Source organism: Syzygium oleosum, unplaced genomic scaffold (genome assembly GCF_021117445.2).
Source record: "Syzygium oleosum isolate NSW1041296 unplaced genomic scaffold, Sole_v2.1 Sole_v2.32, whole genome shotgun sequence".
NCBI classification, from domain to species: domain Eukaryota; kingdom Viridiplantae; phylum Streptophyta; class Magnoliopsida; order Myrtales; family Myrtaceae; genus Syzygium; species Syzygium oleosum.
The window spans coordinates 2,418,421-2,446,099 of NW_026607516.1; the positions used below are offsets into that span (position 1 = coordinate 2,418,421).

At 43.5% G+C, this 27,679-nt stretch overlaps 3 protein-coding genes across 8 annotated transcripts; 1 reads left to right on the top strand and 2 right to left on the bottom strand.

Moving 5' to 3' along the window:
• Positions 1 to 1,270: 1,270 nt before the first annotated feature.
• LOC115691736 (beta-amylase 2, chloroplastic) lies at positions 1,271 to 5,524 on the bottom strand. Of its 3 annotated transcripts, none has more exons than XM_030618446.2 (8): positions 4,986 to 5,523; positions 4,369 to 4,446; positions 3,976 to 4,179; positions 3,252 to 3,446; positions 2,583 to 2,747; positions 2,079 to 2,339; positions 1,768 to 1,986; positions 1,271 to 1,563 (listed from the first exon to the last, which is right to left on the bottom strand). In XM_030618446.2, exons 1-8 carry the CDS (start codon positions 5,232 to 5,234, stop codon positions 1,303 to 1,305), a joined length of 1,632 nt encoding a protein of 543 aa, XP_030474306.1. In that variant the 5' UTR covers positions 5,235 to 5,523; the 3' UTR covers positions 1,271 to 1,302. The 3 variants fall into 3 exon arrangements, with proteins under 3 accessions (XP_030474306.1, XP_056160629.1, XP_056160628.1); XM_056304654.1 differs by lacking the exon at positions 4,986 to 5,523 and adding an exon at positions 4,943 to 4,973; XM_056304653.1 differs by lacking the exon at positions 4,369 to 4,446 and having other exon boundaries at positions 4,986 to 5,524.
• A 2,445-nt stretch (positions 5,525 to 7,969) lies between these two features.
• LOC115691737 (rop guanine nucleotide exchange factor 2-like) lies at positions 7,970 to 11,254 on the top strand. Its single transcript, XM_056304656.1, has 8 exons — positions 7,970 to 8,520; positions 8,618 to 8,734; positions 8,845 to 8,999; positions 9,092 to 9,166; positions 9,258 to 9,548; positions 9,673 to 10,017; positions 10,298 to 10,579; positions 11,146 to 11,254. The coding sequence occupies exons 1-7, from the start codon at positions 8,217 to 8,219 to the stop codon at positions 10,400 to 10,402; spliced, it is 1,392 nt and encodes a 463-aa protein (XP_056160631.1). The 5' UTR covers positions 7,970 to 8,216; the 3' UTR covers positions 10,403 to 10,579; positions 11,146 to 11,254.
• Positions 11,255 to 13,394: 2,140 nt separating this feature from the next.
• On the bottom strand, positions 13,395 to 27,346 carry LOC115691734 (mediator of RNA polymerase II transcription subunit 12). Of its 4 annotated transcripts, XM_056304604.1 has the most exons (14): positions 27,273 to 27,346; positions 25,782 to 25,845; positions 25,260 to 25,437; positions 24,652 to 24,711; positions 24,284 to 24,389; positions 23,567 to 23,635; positions 23,380 to 23,433; positions 23,081 to 23,188; positions 21,792 to 21,941; positions 21,364 to 21,708; positions 18,878 to 21,273; positions 15,646 to 18,249; positions 14,584 to 14,920; positions 13,395 to 14,454 (listed from the first exon to the last, which is right to left on the bottom strand). In XM_056304604.1, exons 3-14 carry the CDS (start codon positions 25,379 to 25,381, stop codon positions 13,999 to 14,001), a joined length of 6,807 nt encoding a protein of 2,268 aa, XP_056160579.1. In that variant the 5' UTR covers positions 25,382 to 25,437; positions 25,782 to 25,845; positions 27,273 to 27,346; the 3' UTR covers positions 13,395 to 13,998. The 4 variants fall into 4 exon arrangements, with proteins under 4 accessions (XP_056160579.1, XP_030474300.2, XP_056160580.1 ...); XM_030618440.2 differs by lacking the exon at positions 25,782 to 25,845 and having other exon boundaries at positions 27,273 to 27,343; XM_056304605.1 differs by lacking the exons at positions 25,782 to 25,845; positions 27,273 to 27,346 and adding an exon at positions 25,522 to 25,606.
• Positions 27,347 to 27,679: the final 333 nt, after the last annotated feature.

Consider the following 27,679-nt stretch of genomic DNA (forward strand, 5'->3'; position numbering starts at 1 on the left):
GGTGGGGGGAGGGGGGCGCGTGAGCGCGTGGGGGATGCGCCGGCCTAGGGTTTTTTTTTTTCTTCGTCACGCGTGCGGAGGACTGGCGAGTGTGCGAGGCGAGCTGGATTGGCACGGATGGGGCGTGTGTGGTTTAACACGGAGGGCACGTGCGGGGCGCGCGCGGTGGGGTCCACGTGTACCGCGAGGCGCGTGCGGCGCGTGGGGGCGGGGCGGGACGGGGCGGGGTGGGGGGTGGGTCACGAGATCTGCGTGCCGCCCGCTGTCTCCCTCCCGAGGGGAATCACGTGACCCCGAGATTCACGGTGGCGACCGTTGCGCCATCAAACACGCTTTGGTTAGGAAGGAAGCACGGCTCGCGTGAGTCCGAGCTAAGGTGTTCGCGGCGTGTGGATATGGCGAAACTCTTTCGATGCACACATCTCGTGTGGTGAGTGCTTGTCGCACCTAATTTGTCTCTTATCTTCTCGTTTCACGTGTAAGAACACAATCGAGTTACAAAATAGACAAGACAGCCCCGATAATTAGATAAGATATAATTTGATCGTGAATAATAACGTTTTTCGTTTAGCAACAGTACTCGAAATGAGTTGTTGTCAGTTTTTGAGGTTCAATTGTGCTTTGAAAATCCTAATCCACATCAAACGATGTCTGAAAGCTATTGCTCTGTTTTTAGCCTTTAGGTTATGACTCAAGCTACACTTTGCAAATCTTAACTGTTTGCCAGAAACTATTCCCCCCTCTCTTTCTGTCCTTTTACACGCGAAAAACTTCGTATTGGGCCTCAAGCACAATAAGCGTTTTTCGACCGCGAGTTTACAAGCTTCATTTTTTTTTTATGCGCGGGTTTGAGCCTGTCGATAAGACGGATTGGAATCCGTTTAGCATCGTCCGACAAATTATTTACCAATTACCAAAGCCTAGCATAGAAGAATCACGGCTAGATCTACGCGGCATCAAGAAAAAGCAACTGCTTATAGGGAAATAAAGAGAGGAACCGAGACTGCAAATAACTTGTTTAGCTTTATTGATTTGGATAATACTTCTTATTACACGGAGGTCTACATGATTTTCTACACATCAAATGCTCTCATCACTTCTTATGTTAAAACTCTTACCTGCATAATCCAAGAATGACCATATTTCTTAACTCTCTACAGGATTCCACCATTCAGTTTTTTAAGGGTAAGTAGTGAGTACTGCTAGTGCTTCTTAACCTGTTCCCAAAATCTGCATGCATGTTTTTCCACCATCGACTGTGTTTTATGCATTGTGGAAAAGAATGCTGACAATTTGCTCATATCATATATTATCTCTTGTAAGTTTATCAAGAACGGTCTCGCCATGCATTCTCTTAACAAAGCGCTCAAACTCCATCAGGTTATTTCCCTCAGTCAGAGTTGGGCTGAGCCTGAGATATGTAAAAGCAGATAAATGTCTTCCGTCGGGATCATCGCGAGGCTTCGCGTTCTCTAGTATTTTGTTGAAGCCTTCTCCATCATAGCAAGGTAAGGCATTCTCACTCGCGACGGGTATTTGCACATCCCATGCAGCATTCAACACCTGAAGGGTGAAATAGATAGGCTCTTCAAATAGGCAAATCACAAAAAAATTTGAACTATAAACCGGATGTTGCGTCATTTGAAGTAGGCTCCAAAGTACCGACACAACAGCAATGCTTGTTTTGGCAGAAGGAATTTGACTTTTCTTGTTAAAAACGACGAAAAGTGGACACTATGCATTATTAACGTTATTAAAGGGTGTTACCTGCCAAACTAATCCCTCGGGATCGGCCATTGCCTCTGGGAAGTCCTCATATTGATCCAATGTGCGTAATTCAACACATGTAAAGTTCATTGCTGTCTCGTGCTTCTTTAACATTGATGCAATTGTAGCATAACCATCGCGATTGCATGGGTTGTAGAACCCAGCAGTCAATTCAGCAGCATGGCTGGCTGTCTTGTACCACCAATGAATTCCGGATAACTGCTTCAGACAGGAGATAGCAATCATTGGATGCAAGTTGGTTCAATTGGCAAAATGATCTATACAGCATGATTACCACAATGGTGACTCACCTTCGCAGCTATGCAACATCCTTCGAAAGCCAAATTGGCTAAAGCAAGCACACGATCTCCATGATCTATTAAAACCTGAGAATACCAATTGAGAAAGAATCTCCCGTAGTAACTGTCATATTCACCTCCGTCGCGAAAAAAGCCAGTCTCATGTGGCCGAGAATTATAGCAACCCGCATTATCTGGTGCTCTACCCCAAAAGGAGTGCCCCCTCACTTCTGCTGCCTTTTTCAAACTCTTCATCAAGTACTGATCATAACACTGTACTGAACCCAAAAAGCATTAGTGCCTATAACTTTTGAAAAATCATATCAATCACAAAGTTTCCTTAGCATGGTAGGTTCTCGGGGGCCTAACAACTAAAGATTACTCTAGATGCAACAAGAAGAATGAGGGCTCCTCCAATATGGAGAAAGAACAACAGCTTATCGTTAATATCTTCCACCTCTTCCCATATGTAAACGAGACACAAATAAAATAAAAGGACCAACAACTGGGAGGTACCTGAAATTCACCAATGCCAGGATATTCCCAACCATGTTTGGCAGGATAAGAAGGATACCGTAGCTCCCCACATGGGCCTAGGCCAATTTCAATCTCTGAGATGATTCCATCCTCAAAGAACTCATTGAATTCCACGCGAAAGCTTCTCATATAGTCAAAATAAACCTGCATCGTTGTCATGTTGCAGTATTTAAGGTCCAAACATCATGATTGCTTGTAGAAAATTAGCAGCATCAGAACCTGAGTGGTCTTGTAAGTTCCTTTCTGGGGACTTATATGACATCATATATGTTATATCACTTGGCCAGGAATGGTTTGGTAACTTCAGAATGTCTATCCCTCAGGATAGAGGACTTTGGTTAATTAGGAATACTTCATTGTTTCTTGCAAAACGTCCTCACGGTGGGTGATCAAGGCTGGTGAGTTGGGATTACTTTCAAGGTGGAGTCCAAAGTATCAAATGGACATGACTTTTTAGATAATTGACTTGAATGGTTGCGGCAAAGGTATTATATTAAAGCGCTACAATCTCACAAATAACTGACAAACTATGGCTAGCATGCCCTTGATATAGAGGAAGGTATTCTTTCTTAGTTGCTTTCTTCAATAAGAATGTTCAACACATGAAGCCTAGCATAGCAATCAACAAAACTATTTCCCAGCAGATACCTCAACAGCAGTACGGCCTCTCAAAACTCTTTCCTTATCAATTCCCCATGTGAGGCATTCCGTATTGTGTCTCCCTTCTCTGTCGGTAAAATAGATATTGGGGTTCTTTTGACCGATTTCCATCACCCAGGATGGCAGTGGAATATGTACATCATCACCAACATTGCCTCCACATTCGTGGAACGACATGACGACCTGTATGAAATGCCAAGTCAAATAGGATTGCTCTTCAAGGATGTTAATTCTTTCACTGTGTTATGTGAATTAACTGGGTTGAGATCCAGCAAGTCCTTCATAACATAGGTTTGTCCATCAATCAATTGAAGAAAATTTAATCCACAAAAAAAAAAGCAGAGCATGTGACAGCAGTAAGAAAAAAATTGCCCTGAGAAAAGCCGTTACATTAGCAAATGATCCAACAGCAAAAAGATAGAGCCCCCTGATATAATACAAAATAAATAAATAAAACATTTATTTCTAGCTTCACATGGAATCCTAATTATGCAGAACGCATGATAAGAGAGTGCAGGTCTAAAATTTCAGCAAGCAAAGGTATGATCCATTGGTTAAGATATTACTCTTCATATGCCAGGAGATAATTGGTTCAACTTCCTTTCATTGGAATGAGGGAAAAAAGTACCTCTCGGAAACTTGTGGGCAATATTAACAACTTCATCCTAAGCATTGATATTAGGACTTAAAAGTTGGTAGCTACTCCACTCACCTGTAACTTAAGCTTGAGGTCACGCACCATCTGAAATAGCTTCTTGTAGCCGCTCCAATTATATGCTTGTGGTGCATCTGCCTCGACTATTCCCCACCAACAGTCAATCATGACACCATCAACATTAACTGACTTCAATATCTTTAACTGCTCTAGCAGACCTTCGGGATCAACTAATTCGCATTCCAAGTTCACAACACTCAGCTGCAATCCCAAAAGAAACAAAATTATAACTATTCAGATGAATAACAACACTACATGTTATTTTGGAAAGGCAACGAGACATGCAGTAGGATAACATCACTGCTTCTTAATTCTAGTTAAAACTCCGAACATGTCTCAAGGGAAGCAATCCGTCACAAGATTGATGCATAACAGTACGGGAGAACTCACCGGCAGCATCACATAGACAGGAACATATGGTGTGCCAGCAAAGTCACGCTCTGGAAGCTTAATAGGCAGGTCTGCAACCTGTTAAATGGAAAAATAAGACTATGGTCATGCCTCTCGTCGAAATACATCCAAATCAGTACTTCATCAGATAATGTACAACATCGCGAGACTCCAGATCCTCTAGAGCCGGTTCTAATTTTCCAGTTCTTTTAGCCTAAGCGGAGACTCCAACACTTGATTTGTTAGTCGACTGGTCTCATCCTCCACCCCCCCCACCCCCCCGCCCGGTTTCTTGTTTCGACAATTGGATCGTCCTTCACCACCACTTGAACTTCCCACTTCCTCAACACCCAAACTCAAAATATACCACCAAATATCCTCCTTACCTCAAATTAAACCATTTCTTATTCAAATTGCAGAGACTGTGTAGTAAGATAGTGGCATCGCAACACCGACAGGCCACGAAACACGAATGCTAAATCACACATTGTCCTCAACGTAGCCATGATCACTGAAGTAGCACCTTTTTTAGCAACAAATTAGCAGAAAAATTCCAGGCGAGAAAAATCCTCACCATACTAGCACAGAACAAGTTTCTGCGAACCGACGGCATTTACCTGTTTGTCCTCGGGAGCGCCCGCAGAATCGCCGGCAACCCGGCCGCCTTCGCTCTCGGCGACCACGGCTCGCGTCCTCGACCGCGCGGCCGCGACCAAACGCGCGTCCCCCCAGCGACAGGGAGAGCACCGGACCGAGCTCCGGCGCCGGCCCGCGGCACCGACCCGCGAAGGAAGCGGAACCCTCCACGCCGGAGCGTCCGAGCACGGCGTGCCCATCTTCCCGAGCCGAACGGAAGACACCGCCATGGTTTCTTGGCTCCCGAGGAAGCAGCCAAGTGGGGGCGGCGGTGGTCGTGGTTTTGATGAGAAGGGGGGGCGAAGCTAGGGAGATAGCAGAAGCTGCGAGAGAAGATGAGCTTCTTGGCCGAGCTTTATCAGCTTCTGCATCGTTGAATGATGGCAGACTTTCTCGGGAAGAAGAAGAGGAAGAAGACGGAGGGAGAGAGCGTAGGAACGACGACGAGGGTGGGGGTGAGGAGCGGGAGAAAATGGTTTGCTGGATCCAAGGCTAGATCCATGCGTACAATCTAAATAAAGGTCGTCCCTTTTTTCTTTCAAGATTACGTTTTTAAGGCTAATTAAAAAAACAGCTTTGGCTTTGTCGATTATACCGAACTTTTTGTCTCAAGAAAAGCCTAAACTTTCTAAAGTCCAATCTCCACTGTTATAAGCTACTGTCCAATTAACGTCGAAAAAAAAAAAAAAAAAAAAAAAAAAAAAAAAAGCGAGCACGGTGCGGCGTAGCCAAGCTTCGCAGGTGGCCGCCGCCACGCCGCCGGGAAGGAGCGGCGGCCCTCGCTGGGCCTTCCGAAGGCGGCGACCCTCGCCCGCCCGGCGAGTCGCCGGCGAGGGCCTGCGCTCCCGATCGGGGCGGGGTCGCGCCTCCCCGGACGGGGCTTGCGGGCCCTCGGCGACTTGCCGGGGCCGGCGAGGGTCGCCGGCCTCGGGAGGCCCGGGCGAGGCCTCGCCTGGGTCGGCGGCCTCGCTCGGGCCTTCCCAGGTCGGCGACCTCGCCGGCCGGGCAGAGTCGCCGGCGAGGGGCTGCAAGCCCCGTATGGGGAGGCGCGACCCTCGCCCGGATCGGGGCACGATCCCTCGCCGGCGAGGGTCGTCGGCCTTCGGGAGGCCCGGGGCGAGGCCTCGCCAGGGGGCTCCGGCCGCCTCGCTGGGCCTTCCCGAAGGCCGGCGACCCTCGCCGCCCGGCGAGTCGCCGGCGAGGGCTCGCAAGCCCCGATCCGGGGAGGGCGCGACCTCGCCCCAGATCGGGCCGCAAAGCCCTCGCCGGCGAGGGTCGTCTACGGGAGGCCCAGCGACGCTCGCTGGGTCGGCGGCTGCCTCTGGGCCTTCTCGAAGGCGACCTCGCCGGCCGGCGAGCGAGTCGGCCGGGCCTGGCCTCAGCCTCGATCCGGGGCGAGGGTCGCGCCCGCCCCCGGATCCGGGGGCCGCAGCCCGCCGGCGACTCGCCCGGGGCGGCGAGGTCGCCGCCTTCCGAGAAGGCCCAAAGCGAGGCCGCCGCTCCTTCCCGATGGCGGCTGTGGCGCGGCCACGGCGAAGGCTTGGCCACGCCGCACCGGCTGCTTTTTTTTTTTTTTTTTTTTTTCCCGACGTTAATTGGACTGAGTTATAACTAGAGGTAGATTTGGGACTCAGAAGAAAGTTTGAGGTTTTTCTGGAACAAAAAAGTTCGGGTATAATGGGACGTGTAAAGTTTGGGTTTTTTTTGGAATTGGGCCCCGTTTTTAATGAGTGATGATGTTTTTCTCTTTCAAAGTTACTATCGAATTGCATTGTTTTTTTCCAACGTTATGAGTATACTCATGTTTTTTTTTAAGGGATATTTTTCGGGTCGCGTTCAAAAATTCATTTTTCACTTGTCGTATTCCTTCGATCCAACGTTGATCGAATTCTCAAAAGAGTACTTGATGCAATGGGGTGAATGGCGCAAAGGGCTTGTCCAGGCTTGGACGGGCAGCCCGAAGAACAAAATAGACTGGTCTGGGCAACCGATTCCTTTCGGGACCTAAGTAGGCAATTCCTTTCTTGGGCGCAATTTGACTCGGTCTAAACCCTTGCCGTACAGGCGAGCAATGGCTGTTAGGCCCTTTATTGAGCTCAGCTTGCCAATTCACGAAGTATAATTTTCAAGAATGGCCTTAAGACGAGTCGCCTATTTATGAATCACTAAAAGGCTTTCTCATGCACAGCACAGATGTGCACTCTTTGGCATTGTTTCATATCATCCTGCATTACACCCTTATTCGATGCGTAATTTCGTCATAATATTCTTTTATGAGCCCTGATTACCGGAGCCCTCTCTACCTCACAGTTCTCACATGCCATCGTCCAGTTTTTGCAGGCTAGGGAGGGAAGTTTGGATGACCGACTTCACTTTTGTCCCCTTTACCTCTGTGGACAACTTATTCGTGCCGGATCAAGACAAGAAGTCCATGTCTGAATTAGGAGATTCGTATAAAGTCATCACTGCTTTTCAACTCTAGCCAAAAAAAGGAAATTTGACTTGAAATTAGGTTCTTAATTTCTGATTCTTTAGTGAACCGCAAAAGATTTAAAAAGGGCGAGTCTTTGAGCAGGCAATGCAATGCCCACCAACTCAAAAGTCAAGCCTGAGAAGGATAAATGGGACGCACGTCTTTGGGAGTGTGCCTTGAATATGGCTCAGTTCTCTCATAGTTTCCCTTCAACTGCACAATATCAAAATCATGTTGAAACCAACGAGATGATATGATAAATGCTTAGAGGGAAGGTCGTCTTCTTGACAGAAAATAAGCGAGTGCCTGGTTAGGGAGCTGGATCAAACGGTCTTCTGCTAGCTCAAGGATACATTTCAACAGTTTCGAATTCGAAAATGGCCACCAAAAAAGGTAACTTTACGAACGTCAAGTTCTTTCCATTTCCATAAGAGTGAACCCACATTTTCTTTCGACCTTCGCTCACACAATTCTTGGTACTGCAAATTTCATCCCATTATTAACAGGCGACATGATAAACCTACTCCCTTTTCGCAACTCCCAAAAAAGTACACTCTTTTGTCTTTTCCCTTTTCCACAGCGGAATGTTCATTCAGATGCAGGCCTAAATTCCCATTTTTGCAGATTGTGTATATCGCAGTCATGATCCATGAAGTCCTGAGAATCTCCACGTTGACTTGAATTGCTTGCAGGTTAATATATTGGCCAATTTGAGGTGGCTTCAGGACTTCATTCTGAGATGGAGCATTTGTCGAAGTCTGACGATACTTTGGTGGATCAGAATGATCAACCGTCCACGGAAACTCCAGCGTATTCGACTATGAGTACTGATTCAGCCGCAGCATTTTTTCGTACTAACTCCGACACTTCAGCATTTTCGGAGACTGTAGATGATAGTAGCTACTCTAGCGAACCTTCTCCTTTGCACTGGCCGGTTGTGAAATCCGGACGTCAAAACAATCTCGTCCTTGGCAGGGTAGGCATGAAGCAACACAAGCATGACATGAACGAAAACGATGACGACTTAGAGTGTGTAGATCCAGGTGGGCACGGTACATCTTTTCAAAATAACTGAGCTTTTGTGGGTTAGGAAGACAAACAAAGTTTAGTGACCTTGAGTGCACATTTTTCCATTTCAAGAACTCGAGATGATGAAGGAGCGGTTCGCAAAGATTTTGCTCGGTGAAGACATGTCTGGGGGAGGGAAAGGCGTATGCACTGCTGTTACAATCTCCAATGCCATCACAAACCTTTACGGTAGTTCTTTTTTTGTATCAAAAGGAAATTACAATTGTCAAGAGGATATTTGTTGTGCATTGCCTGAGACTAAGGGGTTTGGCGTTTTGCATCTGTGCAACCTTCTGCAGCTACCGTATTTGGGCAGAAATTGAGATTAGAGCCCCTGAATCAAGAGAACAAGGCAATGTGGAAAAGAGAAATGAATTGTCTACTCTCGGTTTGTGATTATATGTTAGAAGTCACCGCTTCCACACAGGAACTACGAGACGGGACATCGGTTCAGGTGAATGAAATAACAATTTGAAACTGCCTTCTCAGAAAGATTACAATTTGCCCATCTTTTTTCTCTAACACAATTTGGTTAATGCCCTTCAGGTGATGACAAGTACACCAAGACCAGACATTTATGTTAATCTCCCCGCATTGCAGAAGCTCAATGCGATGCTTTTGGTAATGCGATTCTTTAGGTGATAGCAGTAGAGCAGTTCGGTTCACATTGTCCGCGGACTTGAATTACAGGAAAGAAACAATTTTTTGACAGGACATATTGGATAGCTTCCAGGAGACGGAATTCTGGTACGTAGAAAAAGGAAGCATGTCATCAAATTCGATCGGTTCAGGGTCATTTGGGAGAGTTGCTCAGCTGAATGAGGAGAAATGGTGGCTGCCGGTTCCATGTGTGCCTCCTGACGGCCTCTCTGAAGAATCGAGAATGAACCTGAGGCACAAGCGTGACTGCGCCAATCAGATTCATAAAGCAGCCATGGCAATCAATAGCAATATTCTTGCCGAGATGGATATCCCAGAAGGCTACATGGCTAGTCTTCCAAAAGTTGGTGAATTAGTCTTTCGTGTTTTCACGATTAGTTTGGTATTGTCATCCTTTTTCATCCTCACCGCTGAAGTGATTATGTGTAACTCTATATTGGTACCGAAACAATTTCTTTCACTTGCAGACTGGCAGAGAAAGCCTTGGAGACACAATTTACCGCTATATATGCACACCAGAGAAATTCTCCCCTGATTACCTCCTTGACCGCCTAAGCATAACATCTGAACACGAAGCGCTTGATCTTGCAAACAGAGTCGAGGCTTCCATGTACACGTGGAGGCGTAAATCGTGCATAAACCATTCAAAATCATCGTGGAACTTGGTAAAGGACTTCATGGCTGACACTGAGCGGAGCGACAAGAATCACAACTTGGCAGAGAGAGCTGAGAGCTTACTCTTTTGCCTGAAGCAAAGGTACCCTGGGCTTTCACAGACAAGCTTGGACACATGGAAGATTCAATATAACCAGGTAAAGTGCATTATTATGCCTTACGGAATAAAAGCGGCAAATTATGCTGCATTCTCCTTCATGTAGATAGTTTACGCTAGCTTATAAGACATCATGACTATGAATCATTTATCTATCAAAAGAAAATATAGATTAGACTTGCTGCAATAATATCTAGCTGACTGCTCTCTCTCTCTCTCTCTCTCTCTCTCTCTCTCTCTCTCTCTCTCTCTCTCTCTCCAAATTCTGTTGTGTCCCCTGCAAGAGATTGGACTGAAAGTGAGAAAGTCATGCCTTGCAGGATGTGGGGCAAGCAATTTTAGAGAGCTACTCAAGAGTGCTTGAAGGTCTAGCATTCAACATTGTTGCTCGGATTGAGGATGTACACAATGCAGATGGTGCTTGACTGTCGAGCGTCCTACACTGTTGCTCTGATCGACAATATACTCAGTGGCATACAGATAGCTTGTTAGAACTCATCAACAGTAGAGATGTTTGCGAAGAGTTTGACATCAAGGTTGATAGATGGGAACTTGCTAGTTGCTACCCGGCTGCAAATTTCTGCAGAAGCATTATGTTTTCTGTAGTAAATGACCCAGAATATGGCTCAGTTTGAGAAGCTCAGATGAATCACAGAAATCACAATGCAGGTGTTCCTGTATGCATCATTATATCCACCAATCACCTTATAAGGTACCGTTCAGGAAAATAACATCTTTATGGAAGCACCTTTGTTGATAGAATGAGATGAGTAATTGCATGGTTTCACTTTGTAAGGAGAAAGCCATAGGGCTTTTCTTTCATACACTACTTACAAAAATATCGGATTACACATATAGTACTAGATGCACGAATTTTGCTTTTCCATGGACTAACATATACTTTAATTAAGTTAAATGTGTACGGAATGTGAAAATTCATCTTTTCACTGGTTGTGCAGAATGAAATCTTAATAAATTTTCGCTCTTGTAAGGGAGAGGGGAATACATGTTGCGAAGACAAAATCGGACACTAAATTCCGCACAGAGTAACATACATTCATATAGTCATATCAGGTGAGCAATGTGAATGTACTACATAAGCTTGCAGAGGAAGAATATCAACCTTAAACATCAACAGGTTTCTTATATCCTCGGACATCTGTCAAAGAACTACTCCTCAGCATTAAAGGACCAAAGGGTTTCTTTTCGCATTCTTGGATGACAAGAATATTTCACATTCGTGCCTGCATTTTGATAATCTCGGTCGTTTCCCTCCAGGCATTTGTTTATAAAGAGCTAAAAAACTTTGGATGTTGCCTCCACTTTATTAGCAGCGGGAGTGTTTCGCTTCTTCTCATCCTACATTGCACAAGAAACCATTTTAAGAAGGATAAGAAAACACTCTTAATGAACGCAAAGAGATCGAACTTTACAGGGAAATTACAAAAATGAGCTGAACTCCACATGGTGTAAGCGAAAACTTGACCGATAGGAATCTGAATCTGACATGATTAACTAAAAATTGACACGGCTCGACGCGTTTTAACTTGGTATTTTCAAAAACCACAACTTCATCATGCTAGGCAAAATTCAGCTATCTTAATCGACACAAAATGATAAGAACATGACAACAGCACAGAGATACATTGGCATTTCCAATTCTTGAATGGGTAACCGAGTGTTGAGGTGTTTGCCTGCACAAGCCACGGAGAGAGACAGAGACAGAGACGTCTCACAAAAGGCAGTTGCAATTACCAACTCCCTATAAGCTGAGTTGTTGTTGTTATCATCATTATTGTTGTTGTTATATTTGCAAGCTTCCATTCTCAAGTTCTAGCAAAAAAAAAAAAAGCTTCCATTCTCAAGATATATATACATATTAGTAGAGTTGGTGATCACCTATTTGTTAACCATCCACAATCAAAACAAATATGAATGATTTTCGAGTGCAGTTACTATTGCATAATAAACAAAAACAAATTTACTCCATGTTGGTTTGTCAATAATATCATATAGCCGCTATTGTAAGTTGTTAACGTAAAGTCAGCGCATCCTATGGAGGGAAAAGTGTCAAAAAAGTCCTAAACCTCTTGCGTTGGTACCAATTTAGTCATAAATCTTTTTTTGGTGCCAATTCAGTCATAAACCTTTTGCATTGGTACCAATTCAGTCCTAAACCTTTTTATATTGGTACCAATTCAATCCTAAATTTTTTGTTTTTGTGCCAATTTAGTCCTTACGGCCAATTTTAACCGGATTTTGCTGACGTGGACAACTTTAATAATATTTTAATATTTTTTTTAAAAAAAAATTTTCTTTTTTTCTTTTTTCCCCTCCCCTCTCTCCTTCTTCCAGCCGGTCGCCGGTCCGGCCATTGGCGAGGGCGGCCTCGCCCTCGCCAGTGACAGCGAAGGCGAGCCTTACCAGTGGCTAGCGAGGGCGAACCTTGCCGGCGCCGGCCTCTGGCCTCTGGCCGGTCGCCGGTCCGGTGTCTGGCAACCGGAAGGAGGGAGGGGAGGGGGAAAAAAAAAGAAAAAAATTAATAAAAATTCAATAAAATATTAAAATATTATTAAAGTTGTCCACGTCAGCGCCAGTGACCGGCCACCCGCCGGCCGACATCCACGTCAGCAAAATTCAGCCAAAATTGGCCGGAAGGACTAAATTGGCATAAAAACAAAACGTTTAGAATTAAATTGGCATCAATGCAAAAGGTTTAGGACTGAATTGGCACCAAAAAAAGATTTAGGACTAAATTGGCACAAATGCAAAAGGTTTAGGACTTTTTTGACATTTTTCCCTCCTACGGGAATTGCTAGATCGATCTACTAGAGAAACACTTTCTTGTGACATGCTACGCCCAATATGCAAGGCCGTGAGAAGTTCCATCTAAGAACTCGATATATATATCTTAGGGAGAATTGGGTAATAATCGAAAGCAAGAATCATCTTCATTATTGCAAACTACTATGTGGCCAAGTCTTTTGAAATGTGTCGGCACACGATTCTTGACTTCTTGATGTTACTTATTACAAACTCATCATCCTCTTGATGTTACTTATTACAAACTCATTATCCTTTTGGCAAAGAAAGTACAGTCAGATACTGCCACAAAAGACGGACCACTTGTTAAACCACATTAATGGTGCGATATGTCACAATACCGACAAATTCCTACCATCGGTACACTTGTTAAACGTACTTTTGGCTCGTTTGTTTCGGTTTAAGCAAAAATAAAAGGTAAGAATCAATCCAAATCTACCCTTTAAAAAGAAATATTTCATAACACTAATTACACATAACACGAGAAGAAAAACAATGTAATGAAGATCGTGAACTTTATTTATTTGGTTAACCAGATGCTATTGAAATGAATCTAACATGAAGAGGAAAGATGTGAACCGACATTCTTGCAAATGAGGAAAAACCATGAGGCGAGACAGATTATTTCAGTTACTACCACCGTCATTTACCACATAAATATCCTGCATTTCCCAGTTTTACAGCTTCGAAATCTCCCTATGGACAGCTTTGATCTAGAACAGCTGAAGTAACAAGGACCTGGTGACAAAATATTAAGGAGACAAAGCGAAGGAGGAGATACAACAAAGGGATCTAAGAGCATGAAGCAGCTCAAAACACTGTTTTGATTTACTCGGCTCAGCTAAAAATAAGTGAAACAATTAATCTCTATATATACAACAAGCCTCTGAACTGCACCTGCAAAGTGCTCCATCCAGACGGGAAGTAATCAAAGGGTTAGTAGAACGAAATCAGTCTCAAGACCCGATATGATGGGGGCTGCATGTGCAGAATTTCCTCACTTCTTCCATCTTTTACCAGTAAAGCATGCGCCAAAAAATCATTTACCTCTCAACAGCCTCCGCGCGACGGCCGAGGTGCCGGTTTTCCAAGGTAATCTCGACTTAGATTGAGCGAGAAGCCATGCATTTGCAAGACTACCTTCTGATGGGCTTTGCCCTGACTAGATCCATCCCAAGAATATTTTCCTTGAGCTTAATCAGCTGTCATCGTCCACAGCACCAACATACATGAGATCTGCTCTCCTCACCCTCATGGCCCCCTTCAGCCAGCTGGCAGCTCGAAGATTAGCATTGTCAGCGCCGCCTATACCAGCGGTGCCGCTTGAAGATGGGCCCCCGCCTACACCATCTTCAAGGAGTGTCCACGCGTCAACTTCTACGTTGTGGTCCTGCTGCAAAGCCACCAGCCTGGACTTCCCACTTATGGTAGTCGAAGATCTAGCAGAAGAAACCGGATTCCTCTGCGATGGGTTCGAATTTCCTAATGATGCTCCTGGAAGTGAGATGGTCGATTGCACTGTAGCAAGAGCAGCAGCTGGTACAGAAGGGGGTTGGCATGAGACAGAGCACCGGACAGAAGGAAGGAGGAAAGGCATTGCAGCTTGGATTCGCCAGCGAATTTTGTCAGGAAGTTGCATATTCTCCAATTCATTCTGCATTAGTTTCAGTAAGTGAGATACATCCCAGAACAATTGGCTTTAAAGAAGTCATTATACTACACGTAGCAAGGATTTTAAGGGCTCATGAAGCAACATACGCACTCTAAGGAGCAATGAACCTACCAGCAAATTTTCAGCAGCTTCCTCATCTATTCCAGTGAAGTCCTTGATATATTCAGGAGCTGACTTTGAGGTGAGCTTTGGCTTCAGCCAACTGGGCTGAGAGCTGCTCAACAACCCATGCAAGACTAGCAGTAATCTATCAAAAAGCGTTTCGCCCAAAAAGTTTGAAGGAGCATTATGACCAGGAGCTTGCGCTGGCAACTCTCCCTCTCTTTTGCATGAAGAAGTCTGCAGAGGATGGATAGCCAAGTCTGCATAATCATAAACAAGTTGATTCCCAAGGAGGCGAAGTATTACAGAGGCAAGCATGTGCCTCATGTTCCGTCCTAATGGCTCCCTGTATGCAATTGGAGTAACTGTTGTTTACCATCATCAAGAAAAAATAAAAAAATAAAAAAAAACACTCTCACTACAACTACATAAAAGAAATAGGTAACAACATTTCAATAAAAATGCTCATGAATGTCACCTATCATTCACTAGCCTATTGTTCTTCAATAGTTATGGTAATTCGAGCAAATCGGAAATGCAAAAAGTTTCTAATATTAAATGGTGGATGGCAGGTGAAAGCTACTGAATAATTGGAATAGATACCTCACTGGGCTTGAGCAATATATGCATATTGATGTCAATTTTCATGACTGACGTTAAGAACATGCTTAACCAATTGATTTGACAGGAAGTCGGAGGGAGTATCAGCATTGTTTACTTGTCAATGATGAGACAGTGCATAGTATAAGTCCAACATTGCTCGAGAAGCCACTATGGAAGGTGAATCCTACTCCCAGACAAAATAATACAGATGGCTGAAGATGCAGCTTTGGCTAAATAGTCTTACTACAGAGAACATGGCCAAATGATGCCAGAAAATGAAACATTCTGAGTGTAGAAAGTAGATTTAGGAATTTGGAATCTGAAAATGAAGCTGACATATATTTATGAGAAGAGAAGTATTGAAGACAACTCAATAGCACCATCAACCCATCTATACAAAGCAATAGACATGCATGGTAATCTTGAAAGAGAAAAGTTTCAGAGCATTGCAATGTCAAGGTAAATTACCTGTCTGCACAAATAATGGGAAGCAATTTCAGAAGGAAATGCAACCGCAACGAAATGGATGCTCGCAAAGCAGCAGGAGGAGGAGGGGCAGAATCCACTGCTGCTGCAGCTGCCGCTGCTTGTCTTCTGGCTAAACCAGGACTACCACCTCTCATACCTTTCCGGTTAGTGCTCTTGCCAGCAGGACCTTCCGTTCCAGGAGTAGCTGTTCCAGTGTTTTTACTTGTCACACGAGCAATTAAACTTATATGTTGTTCAATAGCATTCAACTGCTTGATTAAATCACTAGCAAAAGCATTGCGTGATTCATCAGAACTTTGTTCAATACAAGGGAGAACAAGTTCTATAAGGGCCTTTTCAGTCGCAAACTGCTGCATGCTCCTAGCACTATAACCTTCAGCATCAAGCTGCACTTGTAACGACCCTTTACTGAACTTCTTTGGATCCAAACCCTCTTCAACGACTTCTCCTTCCTCAATAGAGGCAACTTCGTGCTTCTTCTTATCTAAATTGTTGGCTATGGTAACAACACCTGAGGTTGACCAACCCCAATGCTTCCAAATCTGGGGCTTGGTTGAAAAACCTCTACTATCAGCAATGTTCATAAGACGTTGCCTAATTGTCTTCCGTCCAAAAAGAACATCATGGCCCTCAAGAAACCACTTTGTGAGCAACAGCATGGAGTCCTGCAATGATCTCCCAAAAAGATGAACCACCTCAGAGAAAAGGGGAGCAGCATCTGGTCTCACAAGTAACCTTGTAAGAATGATCTCGATGAAATTATTCTCGTTCTCAGAGACACAACCTCTTTCAGAGCTAGGAGCCAGAGAGCGTATAGCATCCGCTAAAGTCACATCATGGACCTCCAGTTTATCTATTAAAATCTGTTCATTCAAAAGAAGCCTCAGCTCCAGCCATTGCCAATGAAATTTGGCAGGTTGCAGGGTATTCACGACATGAACAATCCTATCCAAAAGTTTGGTTTTGCTTTCAGCAAATCGATCTTTGAGATCCCCATGTCCAGTTATCCGACTCCTATCATCCTGGGTAACAAGAGCAGGTATTCGACAACTAATAATCGCATCAAGAAAGAGCCTAGCACGAAGAGGGACAACCGCAATTGATTTCAAATGCAAGTCGGTTCCATTCAACTCCAGCATGGATGCAAATTCAGAATCACTTGTATCTGCAGATACTAGATCATACAGACCCACAGAATCTCTCAAACAAACATCCCTGAAAGGAAGGTGTTTTAGTGCATCACTCATAGCCACTGACAGGGATTGATACAACTGATGTATGTCTTCACGCACAGCAAGATTCGAATTCAGAATGAAAGGCCTCCACATAAGGAATGCCATTATCGAGTAGGCAGGTGGAAAGACCAGGCCAACAGGGAGTGTCTGTTGCATTCTCGAAAGAGCAACAATAGAGGGCTCCCCTAAAAGTTCAACAATTAATCCATCAGAAACTGTTCTGCAGTTCCCAACCAACAGTCGAAACCAATGAACATGAACTTCAATTGGACTCTCTACTTTGAAAGTCCCAGGAGACCGGATACTACCATTCAAATTTGATCTTATGCTCCTCATAAATTGAACCACATCAATGCCCTCCTTCAGTCTGAAGACGGAGACCATCCTCTCCAGGCTAGTAATCCCTTGAATGACAGCTCCAATGATAAGAGCTGATACAGCAGCAATGACTTTTGTGGCTCTACCAACTACACTAGAAGTGCTTGAATTGGAATCATGAGCTTCAGGAGACAACTGATATTGGTTTCGAGATGACTTCCCAGGATTGAAAGCTCCAGCAAGAGCAGAAGATGCTTCTGTTGCAAGAGCTATCTCAAACACTCTGCTCTGACGCTCACCAAGAGCTTCCCTAAGGAGACATAGGCATGTTATATTGATGCGCAAAATTTGCCTCGCAACATTGAGTGAGCTTGTGGAAGACGGAGAGTTTGTATAGCTACCACCTGCGGTAAAATCAGGTATTTTGGCTAGAGTTGGCCCAATACTGCCAACAATAGCAGAAATAGCAGAAGACACCAAAGACGGGTCACCCTCCTGAGCAGCACCTCCAGTTTGCCTCATGCATTCCATGAGCGCCACAACAATCTGTTCAGATATCTGAAATCCGTCATCCCCTTTTTCCAACAAAGGCCCTTTAGGCACACCAGCAGCAAATACCTTTTTCTCCTTCCCAGAGAAAAAGTGAAAAGCCTCTTCAACACGTCTCTGCACAATCTCTCTCATACTCATACCGACTCTGGACAGCCTACCGATACTCATTTTCTGACGGAAAAAATCGTCAAGATCATCAACTCCTGTTGGGACCCCTAGAGGAAATCCAAACTCACCATCTGATGGTCGCCCAGATTCAAGTTCTGCAAGGAGTCTTTTGTCACGATTTGCCTTAGATGTCTTGCGCCACTCCAAAACACTGGTCACATTCCCATACTTCTTCAATAAATATCGAGCATAAGCCAACGCTGATGTACCTGACACCCTTCCGTTAGAGGTAACAACTGTGGCAACCAGATCCATTGAAGCAGATAAGGCTTGCGGAATAAGATCTGCAGCAATAAGTGTGCTTTCATACCTGACCAGTTCACAAGCAAAAATTGTCAGAACTAATCGTTCTGCTTCCTACAGGCAGACAAAAAGAGGAAATGGAAAAGCATGAGAAGAAAGATATGTGCGCATTCATTTATGAAGAATATCCCAGTAAAACACTTATAATTGTGCAGCTTATCATGAGAGAGGTTAATTGGAAATATAACCAGTGAAAACATGCTTGTTGTGAAAGGCATAAATCTTTCATTCTCTTCTCTATAATTGGAGAGAAAGTATCCCTCTGTTTTTGCACTAAATCTGATTAGGTGAGTAAAAACTCTGCTAGTTTCAGAATCTTAGCTTGACGAAAAAGTTAATCGACATGATGGGTAACCATGAAACCAAAAAGACACACACATGAATCCATATCAAGAGGAAAGATTCATTTGTTAACACAGTCTGCATCTGAAGATGCAACAGCAATATTAACTGTTATCCCTCCCTTTGAGAGGGAAAAAGAATGCGGTATGGCATGATGATCATCATGATGAAAAGATAAATTCCACACAAATTTTCGAAGACCGAAACGAAAAGAATTCTCAACCTACATGTAATCAATCAAGCAAACATATCTCCAGACAAAAGAGCAACGAGTTTAGCTATCAATACTGCACCTTCTAAGGGATGATAAAAGAAATGTCTCCCTTATTTCACAAACATGGCTTTCGGCCTGCCTTTGCAGCATCAGCACATTTCTTCCACTATGAATAGCCGAACTGGATGTACGAATAGCCTTTGGCAATAACCAAAGGACAAATTTGACTGCTGATACTAAATCATCAGATACATCTAATAGATACAGTATATTTGATAACTCATCCTCAGTCAGCTTCCATCTCAAGGGGCTACGATCATTAAGAGAGGTAAAAGTCCTATTAAACTGCCCAACCTGAGCTGAAGTTTTTTCAGCTTCTTCAATCAGCTGCTTAACTACCTCTAACAACCAAACTGTAACAACCCTCCTCTTTGCAATACGCAGCTGCTTTAAAGCTTTTCCAACAGTAATAACATCACACGAGTGAGTAACTCTGATCCCATCCACTGATTTGGGAATTTCTCCATCCACACCAGTTCCATGATGAGAGCAGCTTGTTCTACTATCACATACATGACTAGTAGAAGCTCCTTGGCTGCCCTCAATTCTAGCAGCTGCCAACTGAGCAAGACTTTGCGTTTTACGCACAACTTTCTGTCTACCTCTAGATGCTTGCTTGGTTGATTTTAGTGGAGGATCAACTTTCAATGACTCAGAAGATTTTGGCCCTTTCTTCACCCACCATAAATCCTCATCGTCTGAAGGTATTGGAGAGTGCACCTGTATGTATGCGCTCCTCTCCTCAGTTAATTTCTGCTTTTTGACTCTTCTGCATTCTTCACATCCAGGACTGCTGTCTGTGAAATCCAACTTATTGCATATTGACCCAGCAGTTCTCTTAATGCTCCCATCAGACTCATCGGTCCCCATGCATAATGGGACAGAGATTTTGTTCGGGAACTGCATGAGATTTGAAATTAAAGTATTCACTTCTTCAATGTCAGCTTTCTTGGGAGAAAAAGAGCTGGATGGTGACTCTACAGATTTCCACTGGTCAACTGATGTAGGGGACGGACCGCTCCTAAAATAGTGCTTCTTCTTGTGAGTTGAAGTATACGCGTCGTCTAAATTTCTGCGTTCACCACAAAGCTCTTGAAGCACTAGGCGGCGTTCACTTAAATAAACATGCATAGTCTCCAGAAACTGTCTCCCGTCAGCCATTCTTGCCTCTTCCAGAGCATCACGAATCAAGATTCCTGGAAGCTGCTTCAAGATACGATAATGTCGCATTTGTCTATCCCTGTCAGCAAGATGTCCACTCGAACCCATAATTCCACTGATAAGTAGCTGCCTTACATATGCGGGTGGGTTGAAGATGCCACAACGTGTGAGTTCCACTATCAGCAGTTGAAGACGCTCAAAACCTTCTCCTTTAGGCACTTCATGTTGATCGATCCAGCACACCAATATATCATGTAAAGGACCTGGACTGTTAAAGCCACCAGACAACCTTATATTTTTCTTATCCACATTTTCTGAATTATTGCCATTTTCAAATACGTTTACCATGGAAGTCCTCCCAACGTTATTCTCCTGGCCTAGACCTTTATGACTAGTGACACCACCGACATTGTCATTCCTCCGTCGCGATTGGTTCTCTAGATCTCTTTTTTTCAGCTTCAAAAACAAAACTGCAACATACACTTGAGAAAAGTCTTTTCTACCAGAGAACTTCACATCAGCCAGAGGAGCAGTACGGGAATTCCTAAAATCGCATGTAGCCCACTCGCATAGAAAGAATACCGAGTAAATGAATGACAACTTCAGGCTCCCAATCCACTTCAAAGATGACCTTAAGCATGGACTGACTTCTGCAATCCAGCCTCCATCAACAGCTTCTTCACAAACATCTTCAAAAAGGAACTTGTAAGTCCCCTTCAGGTCGCCATGCACAAGAGCTTTATCCAAGGCTTGAACAGCTCTAGCGTAACCACAAGAAGGGTTACCAGAACAAACAACCTTTGCCAGTTTGTCTGCATGTCTTTGTATAGATGAAACAACGTGCCCAAATGACACAGCCTGGTAAAAGGCATCAAAACCTTTTCTTCTGAACAAAAAAGCTACTTCTGCAGAACCCATTTCCATCTTTGCTATATCTTCAGATGCCTTGGATAAATAACCCCCATCATTCACCGTGTGAGAAAAAACATTAGGAGGTAATGGAAAGCAATCCAAAGCAACAAACGTGTCAGGAACAGCAAGTATCAGATACCGAAGCATCTCAACTACTGCAGAGCAGGTGTACTCCCGCCGTGAGTTATCAACTAAATCAGATCCGCCTGGAGAAGGTTCACAGATAAAACGAACAGCCACTTCAACAAGGGTTCGTACATACGACTGAGACAGAACAATAGCCTCAATAACAGCATATATGATAGGCAGGAGCAATTGTAAAGTCTCGAACAACTCTTTATCCTGAAAAGACAAAAAAAATAAAACCATTAGCTTGAACAACCAAATCGGTCCATAGGTGACAGAAAAAGAAAGAAAGAGAAAAAAGCAGACCTGTAGTTGACTAAGAACCCAATCAATGATAGGAGAAGGAAGAACCAGCCCTTCTGTGTGGTGCCACTGCAAAAGTCGCACCATATACCACCACCTAAAATGTAGGGAGGGCTCATCTCCATCGAGAGCGGAGGATGCCGCTTCACCTTTTTGTTGTGTTGGCCCAGTATAAAGCATCTGTGGAGATCGTTCTCTAAGGTGAGAATTCGAATTATAATTGTTTCTGCGAAATTCATCCAAGAGGTTCTGCAAGTAATCAATAACATCCTTCGTCCACAGCTCTGCACGTGATAAATGACTTCTGTCGGTAGCTCCAGAAGAAATGCCAGCAGAGGCTGGGCGGACCTGCATATTATATGATGGTATTAAAGTATACATTATGCATTTGGGATAAGCAAAAGTAGCAGTAGAGTACAAGCGTCCTGTACCTGATTAAGGTAAGTTACTTTGATGAACCAAGTAGCTCTCAGAATAGGCACATTATTCTTGATGAGAACTTCAAAAAGAGACTTCTTCCTATAACCATGAGGAACATGCTCACCCAAAGAACGCAGTCTTTTGTGAGGTTGTGACAAAGCCTGAAGTGAAAGACAGCGATAAATGTCAGATTTGTCATAAAGTCTCATCTGGAAGTTTTGCAGGCAAACTCAGCTTAAGCATCCCACCCTGTATGTTAACATATATACGAGATCTGATATATGATTTCTATTTCATCTGCATCAATACAAATGTTTTAAACATTGACCTGCTCATTCAGCTAGATTAAACAGGAACTGCAGACATAGGTATGAGTTAAGCACCACATTATTAAGGCAAAATTTCCTTGCAAATCGAAAGACAGCAATCTTGTTACCCCTTTTCAGTAATTTCCATTTCACGTGTCATTAAAACTCACTTGATGTTTTCATTTAGATCCAAGCTCAACCTGGATGAATGTTTATTCTCGACCCTCAGGCTTATCAGGTAAGACCACTCCTATTCTGATAAAGCATATCTTTACCATACATACACATTCTGATTCAGGTTGACTAGGAAGAGGAACCTAGATGGATGACTGCAGCCAAGAGATCTTTTCCATTTCAAGTAATCAAATATTGTATTAATAGCTATATATCTTGTTAATTACTAAATTCTATCTTCCAGAGAACATTATTACAAGAACACATAAATCGACATTCCCAGTATCACTCAGCGACCGGCTGAGTGACGCAAATTCAATCAACTTCAAGTAAATACACCACAATGATAGCCACTAACTTCTGTAGGCCAGCATCGTGCCTCCAAACATTTTAATAGTGACAGACTCTCAAAATTCAATACTCTAGCGATGGTTCAGAAGAAGTATAAAGATATAGATTTGTTATTATCTCACTGAGATATCTTACTGTCCAATTTCTCCATGCTCGTTATCAACTGTGAGAAATGATCTGTTAGAGATTTGCTGTTTCAGCACATTTGAGTTCCCATTGTCAAAAATGAATGAAGCAATCGATATATCCTAGATCAACTTCTGAATCCCTTCCATGACAGGTAAAAAATTCAATTGTTGCAAGCACCACAGAAAAAGTGCTTTTAAGTTTTGACATAGTGCCCACCAAATTTTTTGAATCTCTGCTTATATCTTGTTAAAGACAGGTAACAGAAGTAGGGCTCGACATCATAAGCTGAATATGCAGCACTTGCCTGTATTCAGTAGATAATACAGTAGGAAGCATACCTCGATCCATCTTTTCCTGAAGTCTTCACTGCATGGCCTTTGTTCAGGAAAAGCAGCGGACTTATTCAATAAGGAATTAGACAGAGGTACGCCATATACTTGACCAGCCTGTCAAGAAGTGGTTTCAAGTACTGAATTTAAGTGCCACCTCGCATTGCAATACAAAAAGACTCCTCAAAGAGCCAATGACTCAAACTAAAGCCGTCTATCATGCAAAAGATTGTATGAAATACTACTTAGATATTGCTGTTTGCCAGATAAAATCAAGTACGAGTAAGGAGAAACAGGGAAACAAATACCTTCCTCTTCTGAGCTCGAGACTCATTAATAGCCCTTAATCGTTTTCTTATTGCCTAAAAGAATTGCACCAAACAGCCAACTGATCAGCTCCAGTCAAAGATGCAGTCACCACACATGGAAATTTTGATAGCAGAAAATATAAATTAGCCAAGGCTGATAACAGCCTAGCAAGATAAAGAGATTAACCTCCTTGCACTTCAGAACAACAGGCTTTGCAAACACCGATACTTGAGATAGTGGAATTTCTCTGGCTTCCTGACATAATCGAATTCATAATAAACTTATCTATCACAAAATCACAATCCTAAGCTACTTCGCATTATAGTAACTCCAAAGAATATAAAATGACTATTATGGCTCTTCTACGATGGATAGAGAAATAAAACGAGCTATTTCAGTTCTATTGTATACTACGATAGGTCATCACAATCTTCATTTACAGTTTGATAAAGAAAGCATACCGAGACTTAACTCTGGAGCATATAAAACAATTTAGAGCAAAAAAGCACATTCAGTGATAGCTGGTTGGGAGGTTAAATATTCAATGTGTGTTTAAGAAAAAAGAATACCATAACATAGAGAAAGCACATATTGCCCTTCTAAACCGCTGTCAGGTAGCGTTTCAGATCCAAGATTAAAATGGGTTTTCTTCCATAGTTAGGAGGATAAATCACTATAAAGTACTCTTTCAGTAGAAACACCCCAGAGAGAGCTCGATAGCCCATTATACAGGCATGTGAGATAACAAGCAGATTAAGTGCCCAGCCAAATTTTAGCAAATTAATGAGGGAAAATTGGCAAACGCAAGACAAGAGAAGAAATTGACAGTGTGTACAAATACTACACACGAATTGCCTTATCCAGACTTAAATGAAAGGTAAAAGTTTTGATTGCTAAAGCTACCTCAAGTCCTTCAACAGTTTCCTTATATCCAGACTGAACATAATCTTTTGTGAGGGTCTCCTCAGGGCAATCAGTAGTCTGAGGATGGTAATCGGGAGGCCCGAGTCTGTCATCGTAATGCAACAAAAGAAGACACAGCAACATAAGCTAAAACAAGAGTGCAAGGAAGTAGTAAAAGCTGTAAAATGACCAACAAACAGCACCATCCCAAGTACCTGACCAAATCTAATTTTGCTGTAAATTGCAAATGAGAAACAAAATCTATTAACCACACCGATACGCTTATCGAAATCAACGAAAGGAACAATTCCTGCTCAGACCATTGTCAAAGGAACAACAAAAGCATCCTACTTCATTGCAACAATTACCTGGAGTTCAGAAGTTCTTTTTCACACTTCAATTTGTAAGGTGAGAGTTGATATTGCCGCCTGCGTAATGGAGATCGTTTTTAAAGTTTCAAAGAAAGAGGAAAAAAAGCCCTCGGTAGATAAGAAATGACAGTGAAAAGTTAACAAATCAAGTGATTCTTCAAAACAAAAACCTAGTCTCAACAATGTCAAGGTCTTGTGTAAGCAAAAGGAAAATGGGATGTCATTAACAGGAAGATGTGGAGATCAAAGAAACTCCAACAACCGTAATATGCATTTGCTCCTCAAAAAGCCTCTTCTTTTTTGAAAGAACAGACTGGTTGTTGAACCCATGGAGCTTATCCCACCCTAGCCTCTCTTACCACCAGGCTTTGATGGGTTCTCAGAAAGCTAAATACTGGAGAACAATCCACATTATTTCTTTTCTTGTCACATGCTCAGGTCAAGGAAATTGTAAAAACAAGAGGAAATAATTGGCAAATGCTTCTCACCATATTACTGTACAAAATACCGAAGGGAATAGTGTTATGTGAAATTGTACGTACCAACATAATAAAGGCTTTGCTCCGGGTAATCATACCAGCCTAGTGCATAATAATAGCATTTACCTTGAAGGAAAGTTAGAAGCTAAAGCAGGCGATTCAGCACGAGCAGTATCTCTAGATGACGGCCCGCCAATGTTACTGTTATTTACTGCACTACCGCAGTTGGCAACATGATACCTTTGCATCTCTCCCAACTACCATCAGCATACTGCCCCTAGCATAGATCACAGCAAGCCTTGAACTGCAATTAAAGACATCCTGCCCGAGTTAGCAAACTAAGTTGTAGAAAGAATGTCATTAAAAATAAACCAAGGGCCACTCATACACAATTTGGAAAAACAGATGCAAATATCACGAACATGCCCGAGTCGCCAGTGTTGTCTGTTCTAGTGACGATGTCAAAGGACTTCCTGTCAATTGGAGGAACTTAAGTATCCTACGTATTTTTATGTTTAATCATGCCCTTAAAGAACTATGCTCTCGAAACTTTTTTCCCCTTGATCAGAACTTCATGATATTGGACAGAGGAGGACGCGCAAAGATCTAAAAGTCACAATGACGGGTAGAAACAAAACCATAGCTTACAATAGCTCTCGGCTGATCAGTTCTATTAAGATCAAAGTAGGTCATAGTGCAGCATATCTGATATCTGCGACAGAAAAACCATATTACACGACTCTACAAATAATCACTCGATTCGAAGTCCCATAAACAATAGATAGTAAGGATGTCAAGAATCACGGCACAAAAGAAAAGGAATGTCAAAAATCACACTAGATGAAAAATAATACAAGAAAATAAGTTTACAAAGCTCTAATAATGGTAGTATTAAATCACATGCAAAGAAATATGGAGGGGGTTACGAGTTATCAGCACAAAATCAACCACGTCATAGCACAAAAGCCACCTATATAACAGCATGACTTTGCAATTTTGACCATAATTTCCTCTATGCCATTCCCTTGACTTCCGTCCTTTCCTTCAACTTCCCTCAAAATGCAGTTGACGCACCTCAATTCTACTGTAGTTTACCTTCTATGGAACATAGCAGAGACTACTTCTCTAAGTGTTAAACAATACCGCGACTGACATAGTACAGGAAATGTACTGATCAGCTGACCAAACACTTTTGCTTTTTCTACTCTTGAATAAAACCATGACCATAACATTCGACAAAGCCCAATGCATGAGCTATCGTAAGCAATACGCTTGTCATTTCCGCAGCCATATCCCGAGACATTCATGCTTATGCTACTTATGCTTGAGCAGGCTCCTCGATGCCACATATGGAAACGACACGAATTGATCATAAGCAGCTCCCTAGAAGGACCAAATCATTATAACTAGAACTTCTCAGTAACCGCTCTAGCGATATCCAAACCGTAGAAGAACAACAAGTCCCACTAGGAGAGAGCGCAATTGCAATAACCGTATCCCAAGACATTCCACATTCACATTGGCACCCAATGTGCTCCACCGAAATCCCGTCCCTCAGAAGCAGCACAACGCCCGTGACCAAAGGTGTCACCATGATCCGCACCACCCCGCTCAGCTATCAAGCCTCACCCTCCACACAAGAGCTCGGTACCAGCTAAAACCAACCCGAAACACTACTAAAAAAAACATCCCCGAAACGAGCAAACGAAACGCCCCAACACTACGCTCAGTCAGCACCGCACTCCAAAACCGCGAAATCACACTGAATCAAGCTACGCGCGGGAGCTAACTTCAGGACCCCGCAGCTTCCGCACGCGCGCCCATCCTCGGCGCCGGAGAAGTCAAATCTGACTCCTCCTCCTCCTCCGCCCTCCTCCCCCCCACCCCACCCGCAGCTACAGGCGAGCTAGGGTTTGGGCCAAAACCCGATTCGAGGGCTCGACCGCGGCGCGGCGGATCGGATTCCGGAGCAGCGAGTGGGAGCTAGGGTTCCGATGGCAATTCCGTTAAAAAGAGGGAAAAAAAAAATCAGAAGAACAAAACCGCGAGCGACGGGACTCGACGGACCGAGGAACCGGGCCGGCGGCCGGGGGAGGGGGGAAGGGAATCGGAGGCGCGAGGAGCGGGGAGGAGCCGTACCTTCGCCGGCGGCGGGAGATTCGAAGAGCGAGGAGCAGCAGCAATCTTAGAGAGAGAAAGGGGGAGGGGAGGGGGGGAGCGAGGAGAGAGAAATTGCGAGCGAGGAGGGAGGAAAGGAGGAAGGAAGGAAGGAGAAGAAGAGTCTTGGGGTTTGAAAGTCGCAAGCTTTCCTCTCTCTCTCTCTCTCTCTCTCTCTTTTTTATTATTATTTTTTTTTTCCCCTCTCTCTCTCTCTCTCTCGCGTGCTGTTGTGGATTTTTTTCTTTTTTTGTAATTTTCTTCTTCTTTTTTTCCGCCCTCTGCTGATGATGACGATGGTGCCTCCCCTGTTGCTGCTTCCTTCGCTAGGAGAAGGGCGATCTAGCGAGAAAAATAAATAAATAAATAAACAATTAAAATGACGATAC